The sequence below is a fragment of the Podarcis erhardii genome, assembly GCF_964252035.2.
Source record: "Podarcis erhardii genome assembly, chromosome: 10".
NCBI classification, from domain to species: domain Eukaryota; kingdom Metazoa; phylum Chordata; class Lepidosauria; order Squamata; family Lacertidae; genus Podarcis; species Podarcis erhardii.
In genome coordinates, this window is record NC_138500.1 from 66,584,547 (window position 1) to 66,605,375 (window position 20,829).

Consider the following 20,829-nt stretch of genomic DNA (forward strand, 5'->3'; position numbering starts at 1 on the left):
GACTAGAATTAATACTTCAAGGACTTCTCTCCATCACACCCCTTTTCATCAAAGTTTTAAATGCTGGAATTATATACCATCTTAGAAGTCATAAGCACTCACTAATCTTGAATACTGCATTACTAAGAAATTGCATCCTAGTAGGCTAATTGTGAAACAAATAAATCTACAGTTTGTTTTTACAAATATTGCATATATTGTAGTGTAGAACTTCCTACATGTGGTACTGTCGACATTTCCTTCTCTAGTATCACACACCATACCACATTCTTCAAGATTAGATGTAGAAATACTATGTAAGTATCTATAGTGAATTTTAATATATCACTTGCATATTCATATACCATAACCTGATTCAGTGGATGCTGCCAGGGAGAGGTTGTGCAAGTCAGTCAGTGACTGGGAGATGTGGGTGGAGAAGCCAAGTAAGAGGTATAACAACTTTAGACTATTAAGTGCTGTTACAAGTGACTCTTTATCTGCTGAGGAAAACGGGCATCTTCCTATACTATGGACACAACCCGCTGATGAAAAACATTCTAGTGCATCCCATGTGTCAGGAATCCACAATGCTCCTAGCCCGACACTAGCATCCTTCAAACATTCCTTACATAAATAGGACCCCATGTGATTACTGAGGGACAGGATCACACTACCTGGCAGCACTTATTAGTAAATAATTGTGTCTCAGATGAACCTCATTGGTTATTCATCTGAAGACGAGGCCAAGCACGGGCCCCAGGAGAGGACCTGAAGAACAGTCCCCCTGATTTAGGGGGGTATTCTTCCATGCATGCTTAAACATCTTCCTTCCTTGACCCTATTATAAATTATGGGGATATGCAACATTCCCACCAGCACTACCCACTGCGACAGTCTCTCTCACACATACAAGAAATCTATCCAGTTCCAAAGTATTATGGAATTTTCAGTATATATCCCCAATATAATTTAAGATTAGTCGTGTAAAATAGCATGTTCAAAAGATTTCCTTTTCAATATATTCTTATGAATGAAATGAAGATTCTATTTCAGGTTAGTAAAATCTATAGGGAACCAGAGAATGGTAATCTATTCCACAGTCATGTCTGATAATCAACATGTGTCGTTATCATTGCATTGGAATCCATCTGTCTCAAGAGACAGCGGAGGGGTAAAGTAAAGTAAAACCACTGTGTTAGCAGCACTAAAGAGATCTCCCCAAGGTGCAAACCTAGGCAGTGTGTATGGAGATCCTGGGTTGCTAGACGTTAAGACTGCCCTCTTAGTCTCGCTGATGTGGTCCAATAGAAAGAAGAAATATGTTTGGCACTAGTTTAGCTGCAGTAGTTGCCAGAGTTGCCTTGTACTTGTACAGTACAAGGTGCTATCCAACTGTCTTAGGGACTCCACTCCGGATTTGTGTAGGGTTTAAGCCTTAGCCTTTTCTTCTCCCAAAGATATCCCGCAAGGCAACGGAGGTTTAGGATCAGAGTTTTTTTTCTCCTAGGTTGGCTACCTACCCAGGTTGACGAGCCGCATCTGCTCCTCACTTCCCTTGACAGCACGTGCTGAAACCACCTTCTTGACCACTGGACCCACTATTGGTCTTGTCTGCTCAATCCACCAGACTCTGGCTTCGCATGCAGAGGAAGTCCCTAACTCACCAATGGTATGAGACCCATCGGCTACCATCACCTGATTTAGCCTAGCCGACCAGTCAAAGCTGTTCCTGCTGCTGTCACATGCTGACAGCTTCTAGGAGTCACAGGTGAGATCTGAGCAGGGTGGGGATCAAAGGTGGACAAACTACCTCAGCAGAGCATGATATGTCCCCACCAGAGGTACTATCCCTCTCCTAACACCCCATAAACCTTTCAAAAATCCCCACCATTTTAACCTAGACTAGCCTTCGAAACCACCTCAGCCAAATATTCTCACCCTGCTCTAGCTAAGTACAGAGGGCTTTACTATGGGAACAAAAGTTCCAGTAGCTATTCAAATTATTAATGAAATCCACAAGCTCTGTCTTCTCAATTTTAGCCAAACAATGCCTATTACCTTCTAAAGACAGTTGTCAACAGGCCATCACAAAAGGTAATGAGATGTGCTCCCCCACCCCAGCAATCTGAACATTCTTTTCTGTTGTAGTCATCAACACCTGCTGTTTGCAACACTATAATGCATGTGTTTTAAATGTTTCTAACCAACACTTCATCTAACAATCCCAAGGCAGGTTCCAACAAAGATTAAACAAGTTAAAACGAAACAGTTCATAAAACCACAGAGAAACAGTCTACAATGTGTACAATCATAAAATATCCATAAGGCTGCAGAGCATCCCTTAGGCTGGAAAGAAATAGCACCCTACAAATGCCTGGGCAAATAAACGTGTTTTAAAGTTGAGCTGAAATAAGATAATGGTCAGCGCCAAGACCTGGGAGGAAAGGGATTCCATAAACGGTAGACATTCTACTAACTATGCTACTTTTAAGAGGTAGAGAAACCCACACAACAGCCTTGAACATACTGTACTGTAATTCATACTGTTCAAAGCAAACTCACCGCCTCAATTTCTCCAATGGGTATTTGTTGTCCTATTCTGGAATCACATTCTTTACTGTCAATGAAATGCACAGGCACCTCAACAGATTTTCTTGTTATCAAAAGACTCCCATTGTTGAACTCTCACATTTGTTTATGGCAGAGTCCACATATCCTTAACAGATACATGAGACACACAAACTCAACAGGTACAGCTTCCTTCTCACTAGCATAAAGGTGAACCATTGTAAATAGTTTCACCTCTTCTAGCTAGGAACCATATCAGAAGAGAGACCCAAGCACTGAATGCTATAAGTAACTCTAAGCAAAAAAAAAAAAAAAAAAAGGTCAGAAATTACGTTTCCCCACCAAAATTATTTCACTATTAATATACTTCTTAATTGTACAGGCATACCTCGGGATACAGATGCTTCAGGGGGGGGGCAAGAGAGTGGGGCCCTAAGCTATGGCTTGTTTAGCTTATACGTAAAGCAATGACAAACCTAGGCAGCATCCTAAAAAGCAGAGACATCACCTTGCCAACAAAGGTCCGTATAGTTAAAGCTATGGTTTTCCCAGTAGTGATGTACAGAAGTGAGAGCTGGACCATAACGAAGGCTGATCGCCAAAGAATTGATGCTTTTGAATTATGGTGCTGGAGGAGACTCTTGAGAGTCCCATGGACTGCAAGAAGATCAACCCTCTCCATTCTGAAGGAAATCAGCCCTGAGTACTCACTGGAAGGACAGATCCTGAAGCTGAGGCTCCAATACTTTGGCCACCTCATGAGAAGAGAAAACTCCCTGGAACAGACCCTGACGTTGGGAAAGACTGAGGGTACAAGGAGACGGGGATGACAGAGGACAAGATGGTTGGACAGTTTTCTCAAAGCTACCAGCATGAGTTTGACCAAACTGCGGGAGGCAGTGGAAGACAGGAGTGCCTGGCGTGCTCTGGTCCATGGGTTCAAGAAGAGTCGGGCACAACTAAACAACAACAAAGCAAGGTATTTGTCTTTGTTCCACATTCCTAGTCTTTGCATTAGAAGAACTCACTAAAAGACTCCTTTGAACCTTAAAAATGTATCCCCACACTTAATTTCATATGCTCCCTGCCACCTCTATTTCTTCACTCATTCTCCTTCTTTTTCACAATATCCATTCTAATATACTTCAAATTTCTGATTCATCACAGGCCTTTTCATTGCAATAGCATTGCCATGCATCTGTCTCAAGAGACAGTGTGCCTCTGGGGGTGAAGTCAAACCATTGCATTAGTAGCACCAAAGTAACCTCCCTGGGTTGCTAGTCTGGGCAGTGTGTCTGGAAGTCCTGGGCTGAAGAGGCGTAAGAAGGTCAGGTGGTACCAGTGTTCTCAAATCTACTAGCATGAGTTTGACCAAACTGCAGGAGGCAGTGGAAGACAGAAGTGCCTGGCGTGCTCTGGTCCAGGGGGTCACGAAGAGTCGGACATGACTAAACGACTAGACAACAACAAGCAGAGCTTATCCATTCAAAACTATCCATTCTGAAGGAAATCAGCCCTGAGTGCTCACTGGAAGGACAGATCCTGAAGCTGAGGCTCCAATACTTTGGCCACCTCACGAGAAGAGAAGACTCCCTGGAAAAGACCCTGATGTTGGGAAAGATGGAGGGCACAAGGAGAAGGGGACGACAGAGGACGAGATGGTTGGACAGTGTTCTCGAAGCTACCAGCATGACTTTGACCAAACTGCGGAAGGCAGTGGAAGACAGGAGTGCCTGGCGTGCTCTGGTCCATGGGGTCATGAAGAGTCGGGCACGACTAAACGACTAGACAACAACAACAAATGGGCAGGGATAGCGGTGGAAGTCAGCAAGCCTGATTTCTAGAGGAAACTCCTGATCTAACCCACCAAACTGTATATGCAGACCAGATGAGGCATTTCATTTGGGAAGCCACACATTGCCAGATCCTTACAGTGTGGTGTAGTGGCTAAGAGTGGTGGACTCATAATCTGGTGAACCGGGTTTGCGTCTCCGCTCCTCCACATGCAGCTGCTGGGTGACCCTGGGCTAGTCACACTTCTCTAAAGTCTCTCAGCCCCACTCACCTCACAGAGTGTTTGTTGTGGGGGAGGAAGGGAAAGGAGAATGTTAGCCGCTTTGAGACTCCTTTGGGTAGTGATAAAGCGGTATATCAAATCCAAACACTTCTATACCTGATCTATATGGATAGATCAAACCTATCCATTCTGAAGGAAATCAGCCCTGAGTGCTCACTGGAAGGACAGATCCTGAAGCTGAGGCTCCAATACTTTGGCCACCTCTTGAGAAGAGAAGACTCCCTGGAAAAGACCCTGATGTTGGGAAAGATGGAGGGCACAAGGAGAAGGGGACGACAGAGGACGAGATGGTTGGATAGTGTTCTCAAAGCTACAAATATGAGTCTGACCAAACTGCGGGAGGCAGTGGAAGACAGGAGTGCCTGGTGTGCTCTGGTCCATGGGGTCATGAAGAGTCGGACACAACTAAACGACTAAACAACAACAACAAATCCGGCACTGGGACTCCTGGTCCACCTCCCCGACCTAAATTCTGGCTACCTGCCCCCAGCCCTAACACAAATCCTGCCCGTGCTCTGTACCACAATAGAGGCAGCAACCCCCAACCGTTCCCCCCCCCCTTCGCCAATTTGTGCCGTCCCACCGCGAGCGCCACACCGGCCGGCATGTTTACTTCGCGCAAAGCCCCACCGAGAACCAAGAAAACAGGGGCAAGCTGGTCACATTTCGAGATTTCCGCCTCAGCGGGAGCCTCCCGCGCCCCGGGAGAAACTTTTCCACCCGCGCCCTCGCTCACCTGCCCGGCACCCGGGACGCGTTCCGCTTCCAGAATTGCTTCCTACCCGCGTCGCTCGCCATCTTCCCGTCACCTCATAGCCTTTTTCACCCGGAAAGCGAGAGCCCCCGCCGCCGCCGCGGCCTCGAGCGCAAGGACGCCCAGAGCCAGACCGGGGGCCGTTATTCCCCACCCCCACCCCAAAGCCGAGCGCCGCGGCCCTCACTCCATCCCTGCCCCTCTTCTCCCTGACAGAAAGCAGCGCGCCGCCATCTTGGCACCCTGCAACAACCCCTCTCCCCATTGGCTGCCGGGGAACAGCTGTCGACTACGCCCAGTCGCGAGTGAGCGTACTGCCCGGCGTGTGGGTTTTTTCGGTTTTCGCCCAATCAAAATCCTCGAGTCATATCTGAGGAGGAGCAGGAATTTCGGCCAATGGAAGCCCAGGTGTTATGGCATTCGCTACTTCTCGGCTGTTCATTGGCGGAGCTCCCTCGCGCCGCTTGACCCCGCCTACTCTGAAGTGGCTATAATTTGCCTGGAGGCGCTTGGCGTCTTTACAGCTGAGTGCTGATAATTCAGCTTCAGTTAGGCGCTAGGACTCAAAAACATCCCTTATAAAATAGTCAAGTTTCAAAGGGGTTCGGCTTCCGCCACGCGCAAGCATCTGATATGCACTTCCTTCATGCCTTGATTCTTTTCTCTGGTTTCCAAGAGCTACTTAAACGTGCATTTAAAAAAAATATTTATTATTGTTTTGTTATTTATTGTATTTATATGCCGCCCTTCGTCTGGAGATCTCACGGCATAAAAAGGCAAGATAAAAGCACAAAATTCATAATAAAAACAAGAACAGAACAATAACTCCTACCAACACATTAAAATGGTACAGTATGCTAACCAGCCAAAGCGTTGGCTTATTTTTATTTTTATTTTTTAAAAATTTATTGGTTTTCACAAAATTATAAACAAACAAACGCATAAAACAAACAAACATAAATCATAACCTTATTAAAAATTACACTTATTAACATTATGTGACTTCCTCGCTTCCCCTTTATTGAATTTCATTGCATGTCCTTTTAACGGTTTTCCAAATCACAGTTCTTATAAACTTAACTTAATCCATTAATATCCTTAGATCTTTTCATTTTGAAATTAAACATATTAATTCATCACGTAACTTAAATAAAATCCTAAGCCAATTAAGTATCTGCAAGCTGTTTCCAGCTAATTTAACATATTTAACTAAATAATCATTAAATTTAATCCAATCTTCCTATTATTATTATTATTTGTTGTTGTTTTGTTGTTGTTGTTGTTATTTATTGATTTTATATACCGCCCTATACCCGGGGGTCTCAGGGCGGTTTACAGAATAAAATCAATATATAAAATCATAAAATACATAATAAAAATAAAAACAACAATCCAATCCCCCCCCCACAAAAACCCACATTTTAAAAGGGCATAGGATGTAAATCAGATCAATCAAAGTATTCTTATTATTAAAGCCCTTTCTTGTTTTGGGGGTGATTGATTGTATAGGGAAGCTTTTTAAGATTTGATGTTTTACTATGTTTTTATATAGGATGGAAGATGCCCAGAGTGGCTGGGGCAACCCAGTCAGATCGGTGGGGTACAAATAGTAAATTATTATTATATTATTCCCATGCCCTCCAACAGTTCTCTGATGAAACGAGGGACGTCCTAAGGAAAAGCAGGAAATTCTGGGATAAAATCAGAAACCACGACGACATCTGTAAATCCAGGACTGACCCTGGAAAACAGGAACACTTGGAGAGTCTGGTATATTGTTTTGAATTTGGGGCAGTGGTTGGAGCAGACTCCCCATAATTCCTGGATTTCGTAAAAGTCAGACTTCATGAAGGTTTTATCAAACTTTGTCAAATACGGAAACCCACATGGGTCTAGCCGTGATTTATGTTAAAGGTAAAGGGACCCCTGACCATTAGGTCCAGTTGTGACCGACTCTGGGGTTGCAGCGCTCATCTCACTTTATTGGCCGAGGGAGCCGGCGTACAGCTTCCAGGTCACGAGGCCAGCATGACTAAGCCGCTTCTGGCGAACCAGAGCAGCGCACGGAAATGCCATTTACCTTCCTGCTGGAGTGGTAACTATTTATCTACTTGCACTTTGACGTGCTTTCGAACTGCTAGGTTGGCAGGAGCAGGGACCGAGCGACGGGAGCTCACCCCGTCACGGGGATTCGAACAGCCGACCTTCTGATCGGCAAGCCCTAGGCTCTGTGGTTTAACCCACAGCACCACCCGCGTGCCTCATGATTTATGTTAGGGGCATGTTTAATGTTGGGGGGGGCGCAGAACCGAATTATCTGTGACGCGATTGGTCAGTTAGTTAAGTATTTTTATTTATTTACTTGAATTGGGGGGGCAGCTGCTCATAGAATGTGAATGCTCTGCAATCACTCCATCTAGGGGCAGGTTGTATGTCGGTGTAAATAAAACCATATATCATAAAGGCACCACTGTCTCTGCTGTGCCTAATTCCCCCAAAGGGAAGACAGATCCTGGTAAGTATGCCTGCAACCCCTGAAATCTCACACTGCTTCTGGAGATTGTGGTGGCGTGTAAGAATATGAAAGCTGCAAACGTTGGAAGATTTGGGGGGGGGGAGCAGGAACTTCTCATCGCTGGCTTAAAAGGCTCTCAGGCGGCTTTCTGAAAGGAGAAATTGCAGGCTGATCTCCATACCGATTATTGGGTAATGGAACCTAAGGCACAACGGGTTCTGTTTAAATTTTGGGCAGCACTGGGCACTCACAGCCTTCCAGTTAATTTCTTGGCAAAGCCGCTCTTGCTTGGTCAGTCTACTCCCTTTTATTGTTAAGGCTGCAATTCTAAGCGTGGTTGAATATAAAACAGATTGCTCCTACTTGGATATGGCATTGTTAGGACAGGGGGAAGTTGTTCAAAAGTGAAATGGCTGTGTAAATAAAGATGCTTTCAGCTCCAGCTGCTTTCAGGCAGCCCGATCCTCTGTAGAGTCGGTGACCCTTGGCACATTACTTAGAACGTTTCATTATTACAATACAATATTACATCTTTGCAAACAAGGCCACAAAAGTTGCTAGTCTGCAGAAAGTGATACCTCAGATTATGTACTTAATTTGTTCCGGAGGTCCGTTCTTAACCTGAAACTTTTCTTAACCTGAAGCACCACTTTAGCTAATGGGGCCTCCTGCTGCTGCCGCGCCACTAGAGCACGATTTCTGTTCTCATCCTGAAGCAAAGTTCTTAACCTGAAGCACTATTTCTGGGTTAGTGGAGTCTGTAACCTGAAGCGTATGTAACCTGAAGTGTATGTAACCCGAGGTACCACTGTACATTTCTGCAGCATGTGGTTGAAAGGGCTTCCCTCCTTTGGAAGCCAACTTGGTTTCCATGCTTGGCACCAAGGAAGGATGATAAACTCCACCTCTCCTCTGCCACCCTGCTCACTCACCTCTCTGGAATTCCTTGCTAGCTTTCGCCACAAGCTTTCAGGCTGACCTGAATACATGCCTGACCTGAATATGGCCAGGTGGTATCACTTGTAGCAAATAGATTCAGCATGCTTTGCTGTAATATATTTTGCTGCCAGAGCTGGCATAAAGTCAGTTTAATTAAATTTAAAAGACAGGCACACGCATTTGCCCATTGTTAACAGAATATCCTTAGTCACATCCTGTTTCCCTCAAGAGCTAGCTGTGGAACATGTTCTTATCATTTAATTCAACAAATAGGGGAGGGCTCTTTTGCTTTTTTAAAAACATGGGGAAGAGAATAATACAAGGAAATGCTTTTCTACTCTGAAACTACTCTTTGAGATTTTGGAATTTGGGTCTGGAAAAGGAAGCTAGGTCATCAACTATCTCAGAAAAGTTCAGGCCTGAGCAAAATTTAACTAGCATTCATAACAAGAATTTCTTTAAAAACGCTTCAGAAATCAGGAAATGCACAACCATATATGACAGTTGTATCTATTTTGATATAATATCTTAAGGATGTCCCTGTTTCACAGCTGTGTTGGAATTTACTACGTGTGTGCAAGTACGTAAGTGTACACTGTAATTAGCTATGTTGCAAATTCATATTCTATTTTGTTTTTACATGTAATTATTACTTGCACACACTATTCATTATTTCTCCATCTCCCAACATTCATTTGCATATAAAATGCTATTGGTTTCCCTTTGATTCCATTACGCTTATATCTTTCATGAGCTGGAATGTATTAATTGGGTTTCTACTGATGTATTTGAAACAAATCTTTCCGAACAGATAGTAGCCTCTCAGGTGCTGTTTGGCTATCACACTCACAAGCCACCAGGGCAAATTGAGAGCCTCTTTTCCAAGAGAGGGTACTGTGATAACACTGAAACCAGTCAGAGAGGCTTATAATTTGCATTTTCCCTTTTCCCCTTTCTCCTTCCCTAAATCCCACACTGAATGGAGTGACATGAGTTTGGACATGGAAGCCTCCACTGTGTTCTGTAGAGAAAGCAAGGCGGCTTTGCCTACATTGCAAGCTAGAAATCTAAAAATTGTTTGTTTCAACAGAACTTATAAATTAATTTTTTTGTCCTGTCTCTGATCATCACCCTTGAAAATAGAGTGGAAGGGCAGGGAACAGTTATGTTCCTTTGATTTGTTCTGCTGCAGTCAAGAGAGTTCTTTTGTTATAGAGAAAAGCAGGACAGATAGACTGACACACAGAGATATTTTGACTCTGTTTGGAGAAGAACAGAAGCAAGTTTTCCTAATAGTGAGATGGTGAAGAGAGTGAACACATTGCTCTTGGTTCTTACCTATATTTTTTGCAGGGTTTGCTCATCTCTTTTCTGTCCCTGAATAACCATTGTACGTACTGAATTCCTGCTCCGATGATAACATTCAGGTTCGCTTTGAAACATTGATTTGAGAAAAAGAAGAGTTGTGGTCTGAGGAGCTGAGTTATCAGTCCGTTCTGCCATTTCCTGAGACATTTACAAATACCACATGGCTGCTATTGTTAGTACTGCTCCTGTTCTTGCGAATAGATTGCACAAAACCTCTGTCAAAAGGTTTGCAGCATACAGCAGTGACTTGTTGGGGGGCAAAAAATTCCACTGAATTTTCATTAACAAAAATATACTAGGAAGACTCCATTATATTTGAAGAGATCAAGCCTGGCATCAGGACTTGCATGTTCAGGCAGCTGCTGAAGTGCCAATGTCTGCAAACTGAGTCACCCCTGCCCTGCAATTGTGGACCACTTGCTGTTTTTTAAACTTCCTGTTAGTAATGCCATATCCGGACATTTGCAGCCAACATAGGCTGATGAATGGCTCACAGCTATCCACTGATCACTGCTGATCATTATACGCAGACCCTCCAAGTGTCCCTATTTTCCAGGGATAGCCCCAGAGTTACAGAAGCTGTGCCAATTTCTGATTTGATCCTGGAATGTCTTGTTTTTCCTCAGGACGTCCCTATTTTCATCGGAGAAATGTGGAAGAGTATGTGGGACATCCCTATTTTCATCAGAGAAATTTTAGAGGGCAGGGAGTAATGTGACCCCCCCCCCCAAGACAAGGAGATAAGTAAATATACAACCTTTAGAAGACATCTGAAGGCAGCCCTGAATAGGGAAGGTTTTGAAATGTTAAATGTTTTATTATGTTTTTATATCTGTTATGTCCAGAGTGGCTGGAGCAACCCAGTCAGATGGGTAGGGTATAAATAGTAAAATAATAATAATAATAATAATAATAATAATAATAATAATAATAATAATGGAATAGGGCATCCCTATTGAAGTGTAGGTGAGTTCCCATGAGGCAAGACACAGTGATATCAGTAAGAACCTTTACTGAACAAACAGAACTGAACAACAGGAGCAAAGCAACTGCTTATACAGTGGTACCTCGGGTTACAGACACTTCAGGTTACAGACTCCGCTAACCCAGAAATAGTACCTCGGGTACTTGCTTCAGGATAAGAACAGAAATCACCTGGCGGTGGCAGCAAGAGGCCCCATTAGCTAAAGTGGTGCCTCAGGTTAAGAACAGTTTCAGGTTAAGTAGAGACCTCCATAACAAATTAAGTTCTTAAGCCCAGGTACTACTGTATACATATCTAAAGGCCTGGGCCACGCCCACACCCAACATGATTGGCTGTCCAAACTTCCAAGCTACAAATCATAAGTCAGAGTTTAAGGACCAATGGCAGAATCCCAAATCCTGAAATGTTCTGTGATTGGATATCATGTATCAAATCAGAACACGGGGGCTCAGAATCCTTCGTCCAGACTCAAGCTCAGGCAAACACAGACCACTGAACACATAACACCTATTTTCATTGGAAACGGTGGTGGGTATGTTGTTGTTGTTGTTTAGTCGTTTAGTCATGTCTGACTCTTCGTGACCCCATGGACCAGAGCACGCCAGGCACTCCTGTCGTCCACTACCTCCCACAGTTTGTTCAAACTCATGCTGGTCGCTTCGAGAACACTGTCCAACCATCTCGTCCTCTGTCGTCCCCTTCTTCTTGTGCCCTCCTTCTTTCACAACATCAGGGTCTTTTCCAGGGAGTCTTCTCTTCTCATGAGGTGGCCAAAGTATTGGAGCCTCAGCTTCAGGATCTGTCCTTCCAGTGAGCACTTAGGGCTGATCTCCTTCAGAATGGATAGGTTTGATCTTCTTGCAGTCCATGGGACTCTCAAGAGTCTCCTCCAGCACTATAATTCAAAAGCATCAATTCTTTGGCGATCAGTTATGTTGTACCACCCACGATAAACTTATCCAGGTGTGGGTACTCATGTTGGGATACCACAACATGCCAGTTTTGCCAGGGATTCCCCCAGCCCTCCCAAAATGAAACCCTGTAGCTGAGATCCGTGAACATACAAGTAAAATTCAAATACATTTCTCCAGACTCAGCTTACATTTAATGGCTTATTTCTTTTGTGCTTCAAGCAGACTGTTCAGTTCTCGTTCTGTCTCTGCAAGCTCACTAAAATATTTACTGACCTTTAATATTAGATTTTCAGAGGTTATACAAGAGGCTTAATGAAATATGAACCTGCCTCCAGTAACAGAAGCTAGGACTTGACTGGGAGTGAATGACAAGGTCATGAGCAAATCGTTACTGAGTCTTAACCGGATAAATTGAAATTAGATCCAGGGGTGTCACATTCCACAAAAACCTGAACTACATTTGACAGTAAACAGTGTAAAAAGTAAAAGAATAATACATGAAATATTCATTTAGTACACCGTACTTTGATGAAACACACTGTGCTTGGATTTATGGTACCCTTTATGTAAGAAGGCTGCCACTTTAGACATAATATCAACTTATGTAGACTCTGGCAGGGGTGTGTTGTGGGGGTCTACCATTCAGATTTCTGACACACTGCCGTTTATATGGGCTAATATATTAGGACTGACTGACGGGCGTGTAACTGGGGAGAGCGGCACAGCGGTAATCCCCACACCTTGTACAAAACGTATGCTTCAGTTTCCCCCTTGCTTAGCCAAAATGTGTCTGAGCGGAGATTTAAATCTTCTGATGTTTTATCTTTCTTTTTCTTTTTCTAAAGAAGAGTGGAATTCACTCTACCCAAGAAAATAGGCATTCATTAGAAGCCAGCAAGCAGCAATAAGGGACATTCCAATCAGTCTCTGAAACTGAATATGCAATCCTACTCAGAAGCAAGTCCTATTCAGTTCAATAGTCCCTGGCAAGGGAACACAGAGTTACACTACCTAGTGGTCCTCCTTGCTTCCCAAATGTCTCTTGCCTTGTGGTAGGATTCAGTCACCACAAGTTCACAGACCAGCCCCTCGTTTGTAATAGTAGTAGTTGATGATGATGGTGGTGGTGATTTATTATTTATATCCTGCTCATCTGGCTGGGTTTCCCCAGCCACTCTGGGCAGCTCCCAACAGAATATTAGAAACATGATAAAACATCAAACATTAAAAACTTTCCTAAACAGGGCTGCCTTCAGATGTCTTCTAAAAGCCATATAGTTATTTATCTCCACAACATCTGATGGGAGGGCATTCCACAGGGCAGGCGCCACAACCGAGAAGGCCCTCTGCTTGGTTCCCTGTAACTTCATGTTTCGTGGTGAGGGAACAGCCAGGAGGCCCACAGAGCTGGACCTCAGTGTCCAGGTTGAACAATGGGGGTGGAGACGCTCCTTCAGGTATACTGGGCAAAGGCCATTAAGGCTTTAAAGGTCAGCACCAACAGTTTGAATTGTGCTCGGAAACATACTGGGAGCCAATGTAGGTCTTTCAGGACCAGTGTTACATGGTCTTGGCAGCCACTCCCAGACACCAGTCTAGCTGCCGCATTCTGGATGAGTTGTAGTTTCCAGGTCACCTTCAAAGGTAGCCCCACGTAGAGCGCATTGCAGTAGTCCAAGTGGGACATAATCAGAGCATGCACCATTTTGGTGAGACAGTCCATGGGTAGGTAGGGTCTCAGCCTGCATACCAGATGGAGCTGGTAGACAGCTGCCCTGGATACAGAATTGACCTGCGCCTCCATGGACAGCTGTGTCTCCAAAATGACTCCCAGGCTGTGCACCTGGTCCTTAGGGGCACAGTTGCCCCATTCAGGACCAGAGAGTCCTCCACACCTGCCCGCCCCCCCCCCCAAAACAGTACTTCTATCTTGTCAGGATTCAACCTCAATTTGTTAGCCGCCATCCATCCTCCAACCGCCTCCAGGCACTCACACAGGACCTTCACTGCCTTCATTGATTCTGATTTAAAGAGAGGTAGAGCTGGGTATCATCCGCATACTGAAGAACTCCCTGCCCCAACCCCCTGATGTTCTCTCCATCTGATGATCATATCTCCCCCTGATGATCTTGCCGTCTCTCCAGTTAAGCCGCTGTGTTATTCTTTAAAGGTGCCCGATAACCCGCTCATTTTTTTCAATTATATAAGTTTCAAGATTTTTAACATATACAATCATAACACAATTTCATCTTTTCTCTTATTTTTGTCGACTTTCCACCCCTTTTCCCATGGAGCTGTTGCAGCCTTCTACTGCACCCTATCTTTTATCTATTAAATCATAACCATAATATTATAAACTAATTACTTCTATTGCTCAAAACTCAAATCCTGCTCACGAGTTCATCATACCATAACATTTCTTTAAGTAGTCCAAAAAAGGCACCCATTCTTCCATAAAACACTCATCATCAGATTCTCTTAATTTTGCTGTTAATTTTGTCATTCTGCATAGTCCTTTATCTTACTTATCCATTCTTAGGGTTGCCATATTTTAAAAAGCGAAAGTCTGGACACAAAAGTCTGTTGTTACATACATAAATAACTTTTAACATTTTTTGCGGGGATTTCTATAATCCCTAAGAGAAATGCTTCGGCTTTTTTTATATATATATGCTCATTTTAAACATCTTTTTTATCTCGTCATGTTTCATTTCCCAAAATACCCTCACTTTCTTGCAAGTCCAGCACATATGAAAACAGATCCCTCTACCTGTTTGCACTTCCAGTAATTGTTAGAAACCTTCTTATACATTTTAGATAATTTGCTAGGTGTTAACAAATTATTAGGCTCCCGTTGCTCGGTCCCAGCACCTGCCAACCTAGCAGTTTGAAAGCACGCCCCAAAGTGCAAGTAGATAAATAGATACCGCTTTGGCAGGAAGGTAAACAGCATTTCTGTGTGCTGCTCTGGTTTCACCAGAAGCGGCTTAGTCATGCTGGCCACATGACCTGGAAAAACTGTCTGTGGACAAACACTGTCTCCCTCGGCCTGTAAAATGAGATGAGCGCTGCAACCCCAAAGTCGTTTGCGACTGGACTTAACTGTTAAGGGTCCCTTACCTTTACCTTTTTTACCATATTTCTAGAAGTAGAATTCAGGACACAAAAGTTGACCTTTTTGGGGGAAACTCAAAGTTGTTGACCTTTTCTTAGAAATCAATATAGTGGTACCTCTGGTTACGTACTTAATTCGTTCCAAAGGTCCGTTCTTAACCTGAAACTGTTCTTAACCTGAAGCACCACTTTAGCTAATGGGGCCTCCTGCTGCTGCCGCGCCGCCGGAGCACAACTTCTGTTCTCATCCTGAAGCAAAGTTCTTAACCCGAGGTACTATTTCTGGGTTAGTGGAGTCTGTAACCTGAAGCATCTGTAACCTGAAGCATATGTAACCCGAGGTACCACTGTACTCAAAATCCCGGATATTTTGGCGATTTTGATAACTCACTTCTCTGCCTGCCTGCTGACTAAGCCCCACTGAGTTAATTGGACCTTGCTCCCCAAAAAGTGTGTATAGGATTGCAGCTTTGAAAAGGGTGGGGATTTTTGGGCGACTTCCGGGTTAGCGCGATCGGCTAATGGCGGATTCCTTCCGAGCTCCGGAGGGAATCGGCTCTACTGGAGACGGGTCTTACTGCGACGGCGACGCGGGGACCCTCAGAAACCGCAGGCGCGGAAGCCTGCGGACTTGGTGACTCGGCGGGCACCTTAAGCGCCCCCCCGACCCACAAAGAGCCTTTTTAAAGGCTACGGAGAGGGTACGGAGAGTGGCGTGGTGCTGTGAGTAGACCGCTACTGCAGTGGAGCGAAGCCGCGAGCCATGGCCGGAGAGCGCTGACTTTTTTCCCTGAAATTCGGACTTGAAATAACCCGTGAGTAGAACGGAATTTGGACTTTAAAACTTTTACCCTTGAATTCGGTACGACCGGGGGATGTGCTAAAGGGAAGTCCGCACCCCCCTACCTACAAAAGATTTAAAGCAAGGATCGGAGAACTAAGGTGGAGAGATCTTTTTTTTCCGGTGTGATTTAAAAGATAATAATTCCATGAATTTGACAGAAGAAGATTTGTGCTGGAGAGTAAGAGTGGAATTTTAGAAGCCTTTGTCTAACCACCACCCCCCCCCCCCGGACCCGGGAGCGTCCTGTGTGTGAGCTGGAGGAAAAGGAACAAGGAGTTTGACAGCTGTCAAAGGAGCTGTCAAACGGGCAGTTAAAGCTAAAAATCTTACTATTTAACATCTCTCTGGACTAAATGTGTTACATTTGAATCAAAGTGGTTGGGAACAAAGTAGTTATAAATAACCAAGTAACGGACGGTTGGGAAAGGACTATTAAGTAACCAGAATCCCCCTAGGGGGAACTCTGAAACATTACAATGGCTGCAGATGGAAAATTACAGGCAGAGATAGAAAGAATGTTTTTTCTCGTGGGAATACTGCAAGAGCAGAGCATGGCTATGAACAAACAACTTATAACCTTGAACTCTAAAACAAGCAACTCTGCTGAATGCATAAAGGATCTGACTGGAAAAAAATCTGCAGCTGAATCAGAAGAGACATCTTTGGAACTGGAGGAGAGGGAAGAAGGAGTGGAGAAAGTACAGGTGGAGAGTACCAACCAGAAGCCTACATTGCTAGAACATAAAGAAGAAGATCTTTGGATTACAAATCTGCGAAAGATGCGAAAGAGGAAGGAGGAAGCCCCTGGAACACTTGGAACACTGGAACTTAAAAGAAATAAGAAATATGATTGGGGCTTCCTCTTTGAGTATGGGAGATCAGTTGACCTTTTGCAGCAGCTGTTACCAAGTATTTCGGATGGAAGAAAACTTGATGAGACTGTGCCAGAGCTCCTTCGAGACCTGACGACCAACAAAGAGGGCTACCAACAAAACCGGCAGAGAGAGACTGACAGAGATTTGAAGGCCTCAGATGTGAGGAATCCAGGCTAAGAACTGTTTTTGTGGACATTTATTCGGGAAGGGACAGAAACCGGGGTAGGGAGGGAGGGGAGAACAGAATTTCAAAATTTTTATGACTTTTGTGTTTGGCTATTATGACCTATATTTAATATAAAAAGGGGGAAATTCGTGGAAGGGAATTTGGGTCGACCTTAGAAAAGGATTTAACATTTATAAGAAAATTGGATAAGTAAAATTTGGCCAAGTAATAAGAACTAATTTTAAAAAATAACAACAATATGTAAAGGATGAGAGATAAGAACTTGCTGAGCTAATTATTGGAATTGGGATGTATGAAGGGGGGGTGGGGGGAAGTCAGGAAGTGGGGTTAAGAAAGTAAGGATATGAAATTATACATGTTTGGTCTTTGTCTTTTTTTTGTGTGTGTGTGTGTTTATAAAATGTGAAAACCAAAAAAAAAAGAAAAAGGAAAAGGGTGGGGATTTTTGTATGCCTGCACATGGAACATTGTTTTGCTGTGCGGTGGAGCTGGCAGCGTAATACCCCGGCAGCACAGGGTTCTAATCCTGCTGCTGCTTCTGAGTAGGGGCAGAAAAGTTCAAACCATTCTGCTCGTGCCTCGGCCTCATCGACCTGAACAACATTTTACTCTGTCTCCATCAGAAGTGGAGGTGGGGAGACACATACTGCGGATGGAGAGTCTGTAAACAAGCATTGCCCTGCGGACAAATGTCTGTTAATGCTCAATGTTGTTCTCCCAAGATGAGTAATCAATGCAGGTAGTTTTTAAAATAAAAGCTGTCACTCAACCACGCGGCGCAGCTCATGTCTACGCTTAATGCACTGTTGTTTTTAAAAGAAGGAGCTCGTTTCTCACCCCCCCCTTAATGTTGCAATGGTTCAACTAATGCAGTGACATGTCATTTTGAGTCGTAACCTATAGCCTTTTGACGTTCCATTAAACAATTCAATAAACACACAAGACGTAACCGGCTGTACTTTTGAATAAATTAGGTATACTATTCATTGTATCAAATTGTAGGTTTCTTTTTTTATTATTATTCAAAATTATAACAAGACGTATTATCCAAAAACATATCACCCTTGTTTTCCCCCCGATTTCCCCCCCCCCCACAAAACCCACCCACCCCCACCCCACCCCCCGATTTCCCTCAGTTCCAGTCTTTGGTTTCTCTAAGAATGCTGTTTTCTGCATGTTACAAAGTTGTATAGATCCTCAAACTATTTAGCTGATTATTATCAATAAAAGGTTTGTGAATGTTTATTCAAAACCTGCCAAGGAGTCCAGTTCACTTTGTTGCGTCTTCAGATACTTTGTAAAGGGTTCCCATTCATCCTTAAAGTCACAGTTATCCTTGTCCCGTAACATTTTGCCAGTTTTGCCAGTTCTGCATAGTCCATCAATTTTTCTTGTCATGATTCTTTAGTTGGGGTTTCTTCAGTCTTCCATCCTTGTGCTACCAGAACTCTCGTGGCCGTTGTCACATGCATGAAGATGTTTTTCAACTTTTTTGGCAGGTCTTTCCCTACAATCCCCAACAAAAATGCCTCGGGTTTTTAAACAAATGTTAAATGGAACATTTTCTTCAATTCATTGTATATCATTTCCCTTTTTTTTTTTATTACCTTACAATCCCACCACATATGATAAAATGTCCCCTCCTTTGTATCAAATTGTAGGTTTCAACAAAAGTCTCATAAAGTTCAACGAGAAAAGCAGAAGATCAGTTCATTCTCTAGTCAGTTCATGCATAAGGTCCATACATGTATAAGTATCTCTTCCACCCGTCTGTTCAAAGAGTCCAATAATCCACATGAAGGGTTGCTACAGTTCCAACAATTGGCAGGGAAACAGCCAAAGATAGGAAAGGAAAGAGTCTCCAATGGAGGTTTTGCTGGCATCAAAAGGAATGACCATATCTTCCTTCCCACATCTATCTCATTACACACCCCTCGTCATTATGAACCTCAAGCACATGCATCAAAAGTTCAAGTGCCGTATTATAGAGCAGCACAACTTCAGTAGATTGTCGAATTAAACCAACACGTTCTCAACCCAGGAGAGGAAGGGGGAGCTCTCTTGCCGCTGCTAGAAAATGAAAGAAGGCTTTTGAAATGCATTTTTAAAAAATGCAGACGAGTGGGTTTCAGGGGCTCCTCATTTACAATGGTCTTCAAATGCTCATCTCATGGGCTTTCGAAGTACCATCAATAATCCATTGACGACATGATTAGCAATGATGGGCAAGCTTCTGCAAGAGACAGAATGACAAATATCCACCCAACGAGCGAAGCAGTGTTAAAAACTTGGATATATAATCCAGTGCTTGTTTCCTTTAAAAAAAAAATGTTTAGGGGTCCTCTCATTTTGACTCAAGAAAATCACCATTTTATAGTTCAAATTTGGAAAAATAAATACAGTAAATGGACAAAAGTACAAAGAACAAGCATTACCTCATATTACACAGCTGACAGCTCCCAGTAACTTCCACATTGGCATGAGGTTGTGTGCACTAACACCTTCCCGACTTTCATCAGTAACACACCACACATCCACATTCCACACTGCTTCACACATTAAACGCTCACTTCCGTCTGAGATTCAGGAAACACTGGGAAAGGAAAGGAATCTGCCATTGGAGGTGGTAACAGTGAAACTGACCAATCACCATGCTCTTCAACGGAACTGATGATTCACCGTGCTAGAGAAGAAACTTCTTTTTTTAAAAAAAAAAAAAATAGTTTCTTCTCCTGTTATATTCACAAAATGTTTAGGGGTAAGCGTGCCCCTGCGTCCCCCCCCCAGAAAAAAAGCATTACAGTAATATAATCTAATCACCAAATGGCACCTTAAACCTAGGTTACGGTTACCACAATGGAATGTCTAGGTGCCTTTTCTTTTCTTTTTTGCGATGAAGTGTGTTGTTGTTGTTCATTCCATTTCTATACCACTTTATATTTCAAAGAACAAACCTCAAAGTGGCTGACAACACATGAAAACATCAAATAAAACAATCCAGAATGAAACAAGTTCAAGCTTCAACGAAAATATTACAGATCCTTCCCTAAGGGACATTTTGCTTCTCCCAGTCACCAGCCGGACTAATTGGGATGGCTAATTTCTAACAGCAATGACAAACCTAGACAGCATCTTAAAAAGCAGAGACATCACCTTGCCGACAAAGGTCCGTATAGTTAAAACTATGGTTTTCCCAGTAGTGATGTATGGAAGTGAGAGCGGGACCATAAAGAAGGCTGATCGCCAAAGAATTGATGCTTTTGAATTCTGGTGCTGGAGGAGACTCTTGAGAGTCCCATGGACTGCAAGAGGATCAAATCTCTCCATTCTGAAGGAAATCAGCCCTGAGTGCCCACTGGAAGGACAGATCCTGAAGCTGAAGCTCCAATACTTTGGCCACCTCACGAGAAGAGAAGACTCCCTGGAAAAGATCCTGATGTTGGGAAAGATAGAGGGCACAAGGAGAAGGGGACGATAGAGGACGAGATGGTTGGACAATGTTCTCGAAGCTACCAACATGAGTTTGACCAAACTGCGGGAGGCAGTGGAAGACAGGAGGGCCTGGCGTGCTCTGGTCCAGGGGGTCACAAAGTCAGACTAAACAACAACAACAATTTCTAACACTGGAGTAAAGGGCATGTTTGGCTGTCCTCATAGTTCACAAGGGCAACAATGAGGCCCAATAAGCCTCCAGAAGGGCCCGCATG

At 43.6% G+C, this 20,829-nt stretch overlaps 1 protein-coding gene and 1 long non-coding RNA gene across 2 annotated transcripts in view; one reads left to right on the forward strand and one right to left on the reverse strand.

Annotated features, from left to right (window-relative positions):
- TBC1D22A (TBC1 domain family member 22A) overlaps nucleotides 1–5,609 on the reverse strand; it is a 118,138-nt gene extending 112,529 nt beyond the window's left edge. The window contains exon 1 of the mRNA XM_081877979.1: nucleotides 5,364–5,609. Within this exon, the coding sequence (XP_081734105.1) occupies nucleotides 5,364–5,425 (62 nt within the window). The 5' untranslated portion in view covers nucleotides 5,426–5,609. The remainder of the gene's footprint in view (nucleotides 1–5,363) is intronic.
- LOC309350908 overlaps nucleotides 1–20,327 on the forward strand; it is a 1,133,389-nt gene extending 1,113,062 nt beyond the window's left edge. Inside the window, exon 3 of the long non-coding RNA XR_014160587.1 lies at nucleotides 20,248–20,327. This is a non-coding gene — a long non-coding RNA (uncharacterized lncRNA). The remainder of the gene's footprint in view (nucleotides 1–20,247) is intronic.
- Nucleotides 20,328–20,829: the final 502 nt, after the last annotated feature.